Source organism: Bombus vosnesenskii, unplaced genomic scaffold, assembly GCF_011952255.1.
Source record: "Bombus vosnesenskii isolate JDL3184/JDL3185 unplaced genomic scaffold, Bvos_JDL3184-5_v1.1 scf7180000013295, whole genome shotgun sequence".
Lineage (NCBI taxonomy): Eukaryota > Metazoa > Arthropoda > Insecta > Hymenoptera > Apidae > Bombus > Bombus vosnesenskii.
The window spans coordinates 1,455,397-1,470,443 of NW_022882946.1; the positions used below are offsets into that span (position 1 = coordinate 1,455,397).

Sequence of the window (15,047 nt, forward strand, 5' to 3'; positions counted from 1 at the left end):
GCCAGCTTTTGCCATAGCTAATTAACATATGTATCGTTGATGAGCTTCGAGTCGATAATCTGAAGGATTCTTGTCGAATCCATAACTTATACCTGTTCGCTACTCATCACCGATGCAGACGTTTTCGTGAAATATCGATCCCGATAATCGTCGTACAGGGTGTTCTCTGTTAAACCATCGAAATAAATCGTTCGGTTGTTACTGCTCTTTCGCGAATAACTTTTATGATTACCATATGGCCGTTATCGTTCAGAATCTGATTAAATAACGTTTCGCACGGTGTGTTACTAACGTGGAGGGGATTTGATAAATGCGAATAAAAACGTCATTTTGATGTCTGAGAACACGTAACGCAATATAATGTATTGTGGAAGCACGTTGCGCTGGCGTGGATAAAATATATTTTTGCAGCAGACTGGACCTCCACGTCAGTTACAGACGCACTCCGCAACGATAGTAGCACCTTTATGGACCGTTTTTACGAGACACTCCATGAAGTTTCTTTCAACCTTCGAAACCGTCCAGTACATAAGCTTTGTAAGCAGTTTCTGGTTAAATAGTACCAAGTACAAGCATCAACGTGCGACGTCATATTGTTCGTAAATCGAAACGGATAAGGTCAGAAGCGAGTTACGCGCATACGTTGAGAAAGGCGTCGCTGATAGGTAGAACGAGCTTAACTCGTAATTTGACTGGCAATAAAACGTTTGTCAGCGAAGATTTTTTCATGAACCAAGGTAAGTCGATCTGACAGTAATCTTACCTGGTTTAGAATGACGTTGGAGTAAAATTACGCTGCTAACGTTACTTTCGGGATATCATGCAAGTTAAAAATTTCAGCGGTCCGAGGGTAAATTTGATACCCCGGCTTTCATAATCTCTTCTTTCACACTAGAATACTTTATTCCAGATATTTTTTAGAACAAATTTACGTTAACCATATAATTCTCTATGATGTAAAAAAAAAAAACACGACAAATCATCGATTTCTCGTTCTCCGATTTGATCTCTCCGTACGCGTACATTTCCGCTTATAGTATAAAATAAATTTTCACGCTACATCGAACACCTATTATCATCGAACTCTGTTTCTTCATCGTGTAACGGATAATCCGGAGTACGCTTATTAAGATCGTTAGCGCCATCGAACCGTTGTTCCGATACGTTTATTACGGTAAACGACATTCCATTGGCCGAGCTTTTTCCACGCGACACGAATTTATGGTCCGTAAGAGGTAACATTAAGTCAGAGGCGCAAAACACAGATAATTATCTGAAACGAGGGTAGTCGTTCGGAAAGTTCGTCGTTACGAAAAATATTATTGGCGAACGGGTGGCTCGCTCGCATTATGATTTACCGTGTTTCTAGCTGCAAAAATTTAACGTCTTAATTGCGCGAACGGATGCACGTTTGTGCCACGACGTTCTAACGTTCGAATTGATGTAATAACCGTAAGTAGCTTCTCCATTAGCAGATCGAGCCCCTAATTTAAGTGGCTGCCGCTTCATACTCCAATCCGGTTGAACTCGACCTTAAGAAAGGTCCTATTAGTCTCGCCACCTGCCGCCAACACCCGTCATTCAGCCTGTTCGAGTTTCCGGGCTTGTTCGTTTGCGTCGGCCCGTTGCGTGCGAGCATCTCGAGTGAATTATGTCCCGCTGCTCCTGGTCGCAAATTAAACGCGTCTCGCGTCTGCTCGACGAGTATTAATCGACACTTCGCGAAATGCTGTTGCAATTTCGTGTCGTAGTCATCGGTGTTTACGAAGACATTTCGATGCTTCTTCGCGGATGCGTCTCCTAGATTCTACGGTTGCGTGATTTTCGAAATTCTATGATTCTCGACGTTGATAGCTGGATACATTTGCCAGCTTTTGTAGTTATCGATTTATGAATTTTTAATACACGAATATACATGTGTATGTTGCATTCGGTTGGAAGATTTATTTTAGAAGAATATGAAGCTTGTCTCCTGTGGACTTGCGGTTCTGGCTTCCTGAATTTTTTATAGGCTTTTACAATTTCGAACAGGAATCTCTTTTTTCTAGCCGCGATTGAAAAAGTTAATATACAAGTGTATTCTCTTAGTTTTAATAATATTGTTGTTGTTTCTGTATTTAGAGGTAGGATCGCAATAGCCATTGTTTTATTCTTGTGATAAATCTATCACACCGTTCTAAGCCGAAAAACCTTTATTGCACTTTCTTGCATGGACTAGGATAAAAAACAAAAGAACATCTTAAATCTATCGATTGTATCTAGAACTATCTTCTAGTTACTGTTTCTTGTAACTAGCGCATCTGCGTATGGATGGCGAGCGCGAACTCACGTTGTCATTTTCAACAAACACGATATTAGGCTCTTTTCAAGAAGTCTTAAGATTTCAGTCTTAATACTTTGTCGAAAGTCGGAGACAATTACGGATAAATCACGTTATGATAATTCGTTTAACTCGATACGATGAGAGAGATATGGCTAGAAAAATGAAATAACTTTGAAACGCAACAAAATTCTTTATTTAACCTAATTACTTCATTTTTCTACCTTTTTTATCGAGGCAACTTTCATCGAAAGATGAAAGGCTTTTGAAAATTTCATAAGAAACTTATGGTTACTCGTATTACTGTTTCGTTTTATCATAAAATACTCAGCTACTAATAAAAAAGTTAAAAACCAGGCATAGTAGGAGGCATCCAAAGCAGTAGCTTCAGTAACCTAAGGGTCTACGATGACGGCACTTGAATAGCTGTTCCATTCAACGGTACTTTTGCATTATTTTTCGCCAAGCTTTCACGATCAGTCATCCATGCAACGGTCGATTTCACGGTGCGGAGATTGCGTTTAATTAAAATGCATCGCGGTAGCTCTTGTTTGCTAGGCCGCAAAGGGATTAATAAGTCATATACGTACAGAGAGAGTGGAATTTGTATCATGGGTCGCGACTCGTTCATTCGCAAAACGCGTTACCTCCGCCACCGCGTTCATCGTTTGCATCGTCAAGGATAATTTTTTATTCAAGTTACGCTTAGGATGGTTACAGGCTCGTTCCGTTATATTCCGTATTTTCCGGGCTCACGAATAGCGTACAACCCGTCGCATTTTCGAAATCGATATTCAACCTAAGAAATTCGCCTGCTTGTGTATCGTTAAACGTACAAGCATACAAAAAACCAAGTGCAAAAAAATACACGCACGGTATAATATAAACATTATACGTAATCTATCAAATTATCGAAGCTTCATAAAATCTGTAATCGGTAAAATGTACGGTAAAAGATGATCTATGCTACAACTTACTGGTAACGTACAATTTGGGTACATTGTGTATGCATAGACCTTCAGAATTTTGAAAAGAAGAAGAAAATAAAACAGAATTGGTTTATTTTTTCAAACGTTAACTACAGCGACGTGTATAATAATGAGCGGCAGTCCTTAAACGATCGGATAAAACAGTGCGTAAATATGAAATCGATCACGGACTATGTTGGCATCACGAAATATCAAATGTTTAAAAATTCTAATTGCGGAACAACCTCGTATGACCTGATTTCCGATGTTCCTGAAAATGCCACTAATTTACACGTTAACGCGCAAAATCAAAACGAATTATCAGCAAAATCGCATTGTTGACGTTGATATCGCTTTCTGACGGGAAGAAACGAAAGTGCGTGTCTAACGTTTCGTACACGCAGAATTAATTCCGAATCACTCGCGATCACTGGAAATAAAGCGCAGCGCTATTCTGCGAACACGGACCTGTCGACAGCCGTCTATATTTTCGCGTTCGCGGATCGGATATTTTTATGGAACGCATCGTAGTGAGTTTTATGGGCCGTGCGCGGTGAATCGCCGATTTCTAGGCGAATGTCCGAAGGCAGGTATTTCGTGGTCGCTGGCATAGCGGTCCGACCGATCCGTTAGTCCTACAGCATCTACAAAAAACGAGGCAAGCATGGTCGCGTCTTTGGATTCGCTAATTTACGTTCAAATTTACCAACTTATGAAATAAGCGAAAAGGGGCGGGGACGAAGTTGATAGCCTGAAAAAGATTTCGAAGCATCTGATAAGACTGAATTCGTTAAAAAGCCCATTTTAAAATAATACGTACATAGAAGACTTTCTTAAAAATAGATAATCTGTTTTATTTCATCATTTAAAACTCTATTTTTCAGTACGAATGCGATATATATTTATAATTCTAACATTTTCGAGGTCGATGTATTATTTTTAGATTTTAAAAGATTCAGAAGAGATTACGTTTTTTAACGAAATCCTTTTGCAGATTTTAGATCCATTTGAACAGCGCATATGTACATTTGAAAAATAGTATTTGAAACTCTAAACCTTCAAAAGTTTTAAAACCAGGTTTCAAATCTTTGATAGGTGCAATATTTTCTTTCAATCATTCAATGATCCAATATTTTTGTAAGCGTATTTTTTACTCTGCTTTATCCAATATTACATTCCCACTCTCTGAGCTTTGGATCGAAACTGTATACCTTGATACATTTTCATTCTGTATTAGAAGGTTTTATATCCGAAAACTATTACGAACGAATACGAGCAATAACGTATGAAACAATATATCAATTTGTCTACATACGTTTACGTATATATATATATATATATCAAGATCCTATCGATTGGATAAAATCATTATTTGTTGTAATTCTAAAACATTTCAAGACTTTCGATTGTCGCGTTTATGATCTTCGCTTCCACTAAATGTTGCTCTCGTGAAAGAAGAAAATGAGTTTAAACGACTTCCTAAAGTTTGAATTAAACTGCAACCGTTGGGAAAAAAATATTTCATCAAAATTTCTTGTTTTATTTCTTCAATAATTAAACCTTTCAGAACCTTACGCAATTAATTGCATACATCGAATATTTCAGGGAAATGGTTGTGTTATTTATAAACACTATTTTTCTTTACACTTACTTTAGAATTTACCATAATTTATGTCATTTTCATGTAATGGCTAAACTAACGACTAGTTCTTTCGAACAAACTTGAAAATTCTATCCTTTTTCGACGATCTCGATTTGACTCGTAAAAATCGTCCATTGTATCGATCCCTAAACGTGCTACGAGAAACAGATGCGAAGATTCGTATAAGTTGCATTCTCGCGAGTCGATTGAAACTTATTAAAGCCGTGTTTCGTTCGAACCGAGTTTCGACGATTGGATCGGACGAATAAAGAGGACTAATAGAACAGAATTATCCGAACGCCAGGCAACGTATTCGATGCGTCGCTCTTGAAATTAAGCACGCGTGTAAAGGACAGGCCGAAATTAATAGACATACAAAACAGTCGAATACTTTCTCACGTTTCGTGTGCTCTCTTGTTATGTTTGTCTCTCTATCACTTGCAGCTATTCCGCCGATAAATGCTACTGCGCAGAACGCACAGTTGCACAGTCGAGTAGCGCCGTTCGTTTCTATCGTTGAATAATTTAATAATCTGTGCATGCGAATACAGTCTGCACGGTAGAGCGTTTTAATTTTAAATTAAACTTCAAAAATTTTCGTTTTACGAGTAACGAATATAATTTACTTCAGACAGGCTGATTGGTTTACCATAAAGTTACATTACCGTTAGCAACTTGCAAATTCGGCCTGTAATTATATGTCTGTAATTTTCCATTGAGCAAAGTTTCAATTATTAGATGAAACTTCAAATTTCTATTTCTCCAGGGTAATGTTATCATATGGAGGAGTCGAAGCTGTAGAATTTTACAGTAATCCCGAACCGCTGATCCCATAGAATCCAACGATACTCTTGAGGTTTTCAAAATCCTACACTCGAGTAGTTCCAAATTTAGATGAACTCAGGAGACTAGCATTCGACTACTACTTACCATAAATTCGTTAGATTATTGAATCATTCGACCCTTCGTGGTCCGATCCTTGCGATAGTTTTGTCATATTCGAGGTTAACAAAAATCCGTACATTATCCGAATATGTATGTGATTATGCGTGTCGACTTACGCGGATCTTTTTATCAAATATTTGTGAAACATTTTATATTCCATAGCGTTAATTTATTTTCGTAATCCGCTGTCGTTTATGTTGACCACGTAAACTCATTCGGTAAACTAAACAAATATACATACATATATTTATGTAAGTACAGCAATGTACTAATACTAGCAATAACAATAAGCATACGTGAACTATTCGACATTATCCGCTTCGACTTTCACAAATGTACCACTATATAAATTGGGTTTCACGAATACGATACGATTGTCTTTGTTGTGAGTCACGATCGTCATGAATACCATATAAGCTTCTTCAAATCCTGTGTATAGAGTTTTGTATAAAAACTCAATACAAAGTCTTATAAACTTTTTTTTTATTAGTAATCAGTAGTAATTAATTAAAAGCAACAATAACTCACAATTTTGTTAGCGCGACCAACTTTGAAAATGGTCCGTGAAAGTTTTGAAAACGTATCCATTAATTCTATTCGATAATAATTTAGTCCCCGTGATTAATAATCACTGATTATTAGTCAAACTAAAAATGTAAAGTACTTCAAAGTATAAGAAATATATTTAATAACGTTATTTAATAGGAAGGATATGGGAGTCAAATTTTTCATAATGCGGTAGTCTGACTACACGACGCTTATTCTACTTGGAGTCACGCAGCTCTAAGTTGAACTGTGTCTTTTTTTCGAACGGTTATTAGTTAACGTGTAATTCCTATGGTTTTCTTTCTGTAATTACGAAGATTAAATGTTTTGTATTTAAATATTTCAAGTTTTATGTTGTAATTGAACTAAATATTTGCAATATAGAACAATAAGAAATCACGAATTCATCATATATTATGATATGCATTGGTATTGTTACGTTATGATAGAATTAAAATACTTGTAGCATAGAATAGCGCTCATCGTTGATTATAAACTATTATTTGAAAAATATTATGCTTATAATCGTACGGCTTTATCCTATACGTACATGTATAAATTGCCAGTTATATATAACATCGACAGTCTAAATAGAAAACAGGAAAGTTCTTATCGTAGATGGGCATGCTACTATCTCCACAGTTCAGTCCGGGTAAATCTATTACGGAGGTACGTCTGGTGGTGCCAGGAAGAAAGTTAGCAAACTGGGTCATCTGATAAAGGAAGAAGGCGCGATGGCGGCTTAAGTGCGATGTAGGGACGCGTTGATATCAGTTATCACTGTTCATCGTTGGTGGCTTCTTGCTGAATCGACATCGGTCTACGCGTTATTCTATTTAATCCGATTCGATTAATTGCTCCTCCTATTTTCGAACAATCGTATACAGATCAATTACAAGTTTTGCAGCGAACAGATCATGACAATAGATTACGTTTGTTTGAATCGTAGTTATCGTTACATGGCGTCGAGTGTCAAAAATAATATTTCTGTGAAAAGTAATGTTACGAAGAAACGAGAAGCAGGAAAATGAAGCGATAAAGAGAAGAGAATGACGGAAAGAAAGAAACATCGAACGAAATAAGAGGAAAGAACAACAGGGAAAGGGAAGGAAGAAAGAAAAGGTTGAGATAAAAGAGAAAAAATGAAAAGCAAGATACGATTCGACTAAATAACGTTAATTACAAGTACGATAATATTTCTCTCGTTACAATTTATTATCCTAATTTAAAATATACTAAATTTGATAACACGTGTCAACAAAATATACGGTTCGACGAAGTATCAGTTGCAACAAAGTGATAGAGCAAAGATCGCAACGAAGTGAAATAGAAGTTGTAGAATTACATCGATGCAAATGTACGCGTTTTCTGCGGAGGTAACAAGGCGTAAGTAGAAACGTGTTGTAACTGAAATTTGTAAACGCGTTTGGATCCACGTGTATATATGGAACCCGACTCCTTCAGTTCTCGTATGCAAAACTCAATTTCATGCGAACGCAGTTGCAGCCACCTTTATTTTCTACCGCGTTTTCTTCCAGTTGCAGTGCAAAATCCTGTTTCCGCGAATTTTTACGAAGAAAGCTCACGACTTTGTCGTATCGCTACGAAACGATCCCGTGATTTCTAGCGAGTGCCTCTCTTATGTGTACAACGCGAAAAGCCGGATTTTACGAAGCTGCAACACCGTTGCCATCGATCGAAATTTTTCATTCATTTTTTGTCTGGCTGTTTCGATGTTCGAATAAATTTCTATCTTAATACTAATTTTAAGGAGAAGTTAGTTATTTGTCGGAAGAAATGTCGACAAGAAGAACAAAGAAACTCGACTCGAAGATAAAAGGCAATGTTATAGAAAAATATTCAACAGCGGCAAAATTGTCACTAAAACTGTCGACTACTCTTAAACTACACATTGCATGGCTTGCTCATAGAATTCACCATTATCGTTTTGCATTCCGTTGGTGAATCGCGCGCGGACACAAACGGACGAGCCTCATAAAGCGGCGTTTGCACGCGCGCGAATCAAGAGTTTCCTCGAGGCTCGTCTCTCCTTTTCAATGGCACCGTCGATGAGACGTCGACGCGAGAAATACCACTTTTGCCCCGATGCCAGCGTTCCACTTTGGTGTCCTGCTTCGTATTGAAATCGTTCGTGCGGCAACACTCACTGACGTCCTATTTAAAATTGTATAAAGAGAGCGTCTGTGAGAAAGAAGAAAGAAACGCGTAATAAGCATTGCCGCGTTCCTTTCATTTATTAACCAAGCCGAGTTTTGAACTGGCTGGTTAAAGTACAAGTACGTTGGTTTGATAGTAAAACGAGATACGATATATCACATCCTGGCTTTGGGACCGACGCAATTTAATAATAGTAATCTTTCTTAATAGTAAACGTCGCAAAGATGTTTTAGATTGTCTACTTTGTTAATAAGTTAAGCGTGTTCGTTTTGAACAAACAGTTTTCTTTTTTTTTTTTTGTTTGTCAGAAACCAATTATTTTCAGACAGATATCTGTATAATTGCGTAGTAGAAAATAAAATTATTATTTTTTCATTATATACCGTCCATGCGTAATCACTTTTGTACAATTTGTACTTTAATATTTATTTATAATAATTTATTTATAATTGTTCGATCGACTGCGATTTATAGTTAACGCAATAATGTAATATAATGCAACCAACTGAAATTTCTAATTAATATTCGGCACCTCTCTCGTGATAAAGCGAGATCGTTTCATTTTCTACCGATGTTTCGTCGGTCTCTTTATTCTCCTCGCGTCAAGGCGCATGGCGCGTTCGCTTTGTGGAAGACCAAAACGAAAACACGAGGAACACACTGAACAACATGATGGAATTTCGTTGCGTTCCAGCCACGAGACCATTCCCGTTTTAACCTCGATAAAGCCGTTGTCCCACGCGTTTCAACGCCGTGCGAAACTGATTTGGCAATTTAATTATTTCTGGAATCCGACATGGGCAACGAAAATAATTGCGTTCATCGAAAACGATTCGAAAACTATGCGAGAGCATAGTTGACCTATCTTACAAAGTCGTCTAACTAAGTAAAACTAAGGCGAATTCAAAACAGAGTAGAATGTTTCACGTTTTCCCGAATTGATTATCTTTTAATTAAGTTACGGAATTTCTCGTAGTTCCACGTTGATGCAGGGCACGATATTTTCTCCGCTCGTGACGTTTTTCTTGCCGTTGCTGCACCTAAACTTTCTAGCAATCGGATAAACGCGATGTTAAGAGCGCAACGTTTTCTTAACTCGAATGAAATGGCAAGCAACATTTAAGAAGACAACGTTTTAACGCTAAACAGACCAGTTAAGAATTAGTGATGTTTTCAGAATGAACGTTCCCTTATCGTACAACGTGCAAATTATTAGAAACACGCAAATGAAAATTTAATTCTTGCTTATCGTATGACGCGTAAATGATCATTACGATCGCATTATAATTTTCGTACCTGATCCTATAAAATTTCCGTTCGTACCAAATATTTGCTGATATAATCGGTTGACTAGCAATCTGCAACGAAAGGTACTAATAGCTACATAGAAGCAAGATACTCTGCGTAACAAACTTCAAACATACACTTGCTGAGTGCTCTCGGAGGACAGAAGCGCGGAGAATAAATCAGGCCGAACAAAGCTCTTTCATATGCGCACGGTACAAAAAGAACAGGCCGTAAGTTCACTGCGATAACAGTACATGCCGCGAGATAGTTGAGTCCGATTAGAGGTGGAACGATCGCGAAAACAATTACGGAACAATGGTCGAGCGTAATAAGCCGGCGGGATATTCGAGCGGCCGCGAAATTACCTGCGATTTCGTAACTGTGGTCCACGTGGAACAATTTCGCGTTCGGACTAATTGTCGGCCGATCGGGAGACGCGTTTCCCAGCCATAGTTTCTGGGACGCTGACGAATCAATGAGACAAACGTCGACGGCAAACATACGCACAATACGTCGTATTAAATTCAAATACATTGTCTCTGGCGCATTATCCGCGTATTATCGGCGAACGTGGTAAAACGAGAATTCACCTCACTGGCGAAACAATATCGGAATATGATAGCCTTCTCTGATGTGGTATATTGTTTAGGACTGGCTGGTCCGTAATCGAAAATAGTAATTTAACGTAGAAGATCGGTGCTAGCCAGGAAAATTTCAAAATCCTGCAACAGAGCGCGTAGTTGCGATAAACGTATTAACGTTTTAAGGAATATTCATTGGCGGTTGAAGTTTTCTAACCCTCAAAAATACCATGAAAAATTGAAAGTTTCAACGGATTCTTGTAATCCAGGATAAGAAATACAGCCTGCACTCGGCTCCAATTAATCTATTTTTATTAGTCTTTTTTGTTTGAGCTGAGAAAGCAAGTTCATTTCGTTAGAATTGCCATTTATTTTCTTGGGATTCGATTAAGTGTTAACTACGATTCTGATTAAAATTTATATAATAATCTTCTCAACTTCACCGTGAAATAGCGTATGGCGAGATATAAAAAAGTATTACCTACGAACGACGTTATCTAAGGTAGTATTGTATCCTTAAGGCCACGTTGTCCCCGCGGATAAGTACCATGAATTTCGTATGAATTTCAATGATATCCTTATAGTACAACCGACGGTTCTGAATAGAAAGGCTTTCTGACTAACGTTCAATTTTTCAGCGTTTCAGTGAAATACTAAAAATCATTTGTCCCGAAAATCAATTCTCGGTAATTAATCTTAAATGAAGCTCGAATGGATTAATAGGTAGTTCAGAAGTACTAACTAAAGAGGTACTACTCCTGTTTCACTAACATATTATATTAATCGATAATAAAATATTCTTCTATTTTTGAAACTATTAAATCATCTTAAAAATTTCCGTGATTAAGTTTTGAGCTATTCATTCCGAAGGAACGTAGTTCTTTCGAAATCGAACTTACCTTTCAAACTAATTTCCATAATGTTCGATACGTTATTTTCATGACCAAATCTAAATTTCTATGGGAAAGAGACGCAATGTAGAAACATATTTTCCAGTTTCTTAAATCTTTTTGCGTAAGAAAATTGTTAAGCAAATGGAAAATGTAAAAATCTGCCCAATTGACACGATTCTTGTAAAGTTTTCTATTTTCTCGAAGATTTATTATGCAATATAAGATATATTATACTCTAAAGAAAGAAAGTACGAATTACTACGAATATAATAGTGCGTATGTATATATATCCGACTATATTTCATTAGTATTTGAAATATTTATATGCCGTTAAAACCCAGATACAACAAAAATTGTGGAAATTTTCAGAATGACGTAATACATATTCATTTATCAGCAGTATTTTTCAAACGAATTTTTGAAACGTGATCTACTATCCGATCGAAAAGCTTGCGCTTTTGCAAAGGGGAGCCTTTTTTACCCTCCATCTACAAATCTGACTTTCCGCCTGTTATTTCCTGGCTAGATTGTAGCTTCGCCGAGTGGCTTTCAACATAATTAAAAAAGATTTGCAATTTCATAGCTGTTTACAATTGAATGCATTAATTTCGCTGGAAATCAGTTCGTTTAACAGCTGCCACGATATTTCCATGGAAATAGATTCGCCCCGCGTTATTTTTGCCACATGCACCTGCGCAAATAATACTCAATGTAAATTTTTTAATTTCGTTAATGCATAATCTCGAAGCATCGATATTTTTCCTCTCTATTTTTGTTCATTGTTTTTACTTTCTGATATTTTTATTTTTGCTGTCTGAATTCGCTATTCAAAGTCACGTTCAAGCTTCATTATCTCAATGAGGCTATTGTTTTAAAAATGTCAGTCGAAAATCTTTTACATTTTATATTTTCATAGCGTCCAATAACATATCCAATTCGCGAATATGTTTGTAATTATTTTTCAAATTATTAGAAATATCGGGGAAGATCGTTGAGCGTATTATGCAATTATAATGTTGAATTTTCACTCGAGTTTATTTGCTATGGAAGAGGAAGTTTAGAAACAAATTATCTAGAAAGTAAATTGTTGGCAATGTAGAATGAAATCGTTTTGAAGGGAGCATAGGTCGAAACGTAACAACGGTTTCGTCGAGCGGACGGATGGCGCTCGAATTTGCAATAAAAGAACAAACGTAAAAATCAGAAGAACCCGGGACAAGATAATCGAATCGGGGACGGCCGCGCGTCGTGTCACTGCGAGGATTTATAGAAAAACCTTTGTGTCTTCGATTGCTATTGTACGCGTCGGCAATTCCACACCGCTTTATTGCACATTCCAACACTTTTCTCTCTTCGATTCGCTGGTTCGTGAATCCGGATGGTCGGGAGAATCATGCAAGAAACAAAAGAAATAAAGAAACGGCGAAAGAGAGACAGACGGGCTTAGCAAAAAGACCAGCAAAGCTAGAGAAAGACGCGGAAAAGAGAAAAATAGCAGTGGTAGTAGCGACATTGTTCATCACGGTAGTCACTTTCCTGATTTTTGGAAAGAATGTGACGTGTCATGTATTGTATTTCCTCTGTGGTCTTCGAATGTTAGATACAACGCGGTGTATGAACGAACCTTTCGAAACAATTTTTCCAACTTTTGCTTACTTTTTTTTATCTTCTGGCTAGATAATTTACGAGATAGATCATTTTGAACGATTCGATGGATTTAATGGATTTTTAACAAATAAACACTGACGAGAAATAGCATTAACAGAAAAAGCGGTAAAAAGGAGAGAAAACGAGGTTGGTGATAGCGATCTTGTTTAGTGTGGCAGGTACTTGCCTAACTTTTTCAGGATACCGAACACTCGGTAATTGCGAAAGTTTTATAGCTTAAAATTCCGGCTTATTCGGTCGTTCTCGTTGCCCTTTCACAAAGAGAAATCGCACGGCTGGCGACGAATTCATCGGCAAGCTTGGAATTGCACGAATTCTGACGAAGGGCATTCGTATTACTATGCTAGTCGACCGTCGATGATTTGAGTTTGTTCGTTTGCGTTGGATTGGCTCAGCCGATCTAACTCCGTTCGTTACTGCAGTCTTTACCCTCTCCATCCTCATCGATTGTCTTTCCCAAGAACGAAAATTATGACTTTATAACAAGTTTCGGTTAACCTTCAAGTACGTTTAAGTTTCATCAAGGTTATGTTTCACAATTGTATGTAACGAAAGTTTAGACTTGGAAAAGCGGAATTTTATGAAACTTGTCTTGGAAAAAGCTATCGGATAATTTCTGTTAATTTTTCGAATTCTTCTTCTAAACTCCTATCTTTGCAACTTTAATTATCCACGATGTTTCCATTCATTAGATGCTTAATACTTTAGTTCATATGGGAAGATTGATTCGCAGTATTGATAAGGATGGGAGGACCTTTTTCCAATTCCGTTTAGATATTCATATACCTATCGTTAGTAATATATCAAGTTTTTTCTTTCGAAGAACACGGTTTTTAGTCATTTTCTTCCATCGTCCTAACTATTTTAATTCCTCCAACTACGCTGTGTTCTTTTATGTTTCTTCTTCCACCCTGTCTTATATTTAATTAATTAGATAATCAAGTGAAGCGTGTAATAGTTATTACTGATTCTGCCTGAAGCTTACAATCTTCCTCGTTATACACTTAGACAGACGTATAACATACTATACAAGAATATTACACGTACGATAATTAGTTTAGAATACAGCGTGTACTTTCATCGGTGTTCTTCTGTATCTGTTTCTATGAATAAATAAATATATAACAAATACATACAACAAATTCAGATTATTATTGCTGCTGGTATCTCTAGAACTTAACAAGGCTTCTTTCTCGATTCTTCGTAAAGTTTCTTCGGGGTTGCAAATCGAGGGTGTCGTTGTAACGTTCCGTCGCCGGCGTTTGCGTGATTCGCTGCGAATTCGTACGCAAGGAATATGCAAATCGTAGTAGGAACTGCCGGCTTGAGGCGACTCTCCCCGAGAAAGTCGGAGATTTGATTTTATTTGAAATTTGCGCATCGCCGCGGAGGAAGCAGAGACGATGCAGTCGGAGAGCTTTCCGCGTAAGTGGCTGAAAAAATAAACATCTGTGAGAAACGAGTCATTTTATACCTTTAGGAGAATAATCAACGTTATGTGAGAAGAAAGTATTATTATTGTGGTCGACAATCATAAATTGTTACAATGGCTGAACTTTTGTAACTCTGTTTGTATCTAGTAGCTAGGTAATTTGCAACATAAGTAAATAATTTTAAGCGATTTAATGAATTCTTAACGAGTACACATACAGGGTGGTTGGTAACTGGTGGTACAAGCAGAAAGGGGGTGATTCTACGCGAAAAAAGAAGTCGAAAATATAGAATAAAAATTTTTTTAAATTTTTTTTTCTTCTTTTTTTTAAATTTTTCCATCGAGACAACGATCTACAGTGAGATCCGTTATAACGTACCGCACGCGTACCGAGCGAAAATTCAAAGTCGATTTTCTCGAAAACGAAGCCTCGAACGAAAAATTTTTATTCTATATTTTCGACTTCTTTTTTCGCGTAGAATCACCCCCTTTCCGCTTGTACCACCAGTTACCAACCATCCTGTATAAATATAGCTGTAGATTCTACTTACGGCTATAAAAGAACATGGCGTTGATAGAATCATTTC

General features: G+C 37.2%; 1 protein-coding gene and 1 long non-coding RNA gene across 2 annotated transcripts in view; both read right to left on the bottom strand.

Moving 5' to 3' along the window:
• Positions 1 to 3,394: 3,394 nt before the first annotated feature.
• Positions 3,395 to 4,798, bottom strand: LOC117233323. Its single transcript, XR_004493296.1, has 2 exons — positions 3,995 to 4,798; positions 3,395 to 3,932 (listed from the first exon to the last, which is right to left on the bottom strand). It is a non-coding gene; the product is annotated as an uncharacterized LOC117233323 (long non-coding RNA).
• A 9,024-nt stretch (positions 4,799 to 13,822) lies between these two features.
• Positions 13,823 to 15,047, bottom strand: part of LOC117233466 — a 116,188-nt gene continuing 114,963 nt past the window's right edge. The window contains exon 2 of the mRNA XM_033493807.1: positions 13,823 to 14,461. Coding sequence (XP_033349698.1) covers positions 14,086 to 14,461 — 376 coding nt within the window. The 3' untranslated portion in view covers positions 13,823 to 14,085. The remainder of the gene's footprint in view (positions 14,462 to 15,047) is intronic.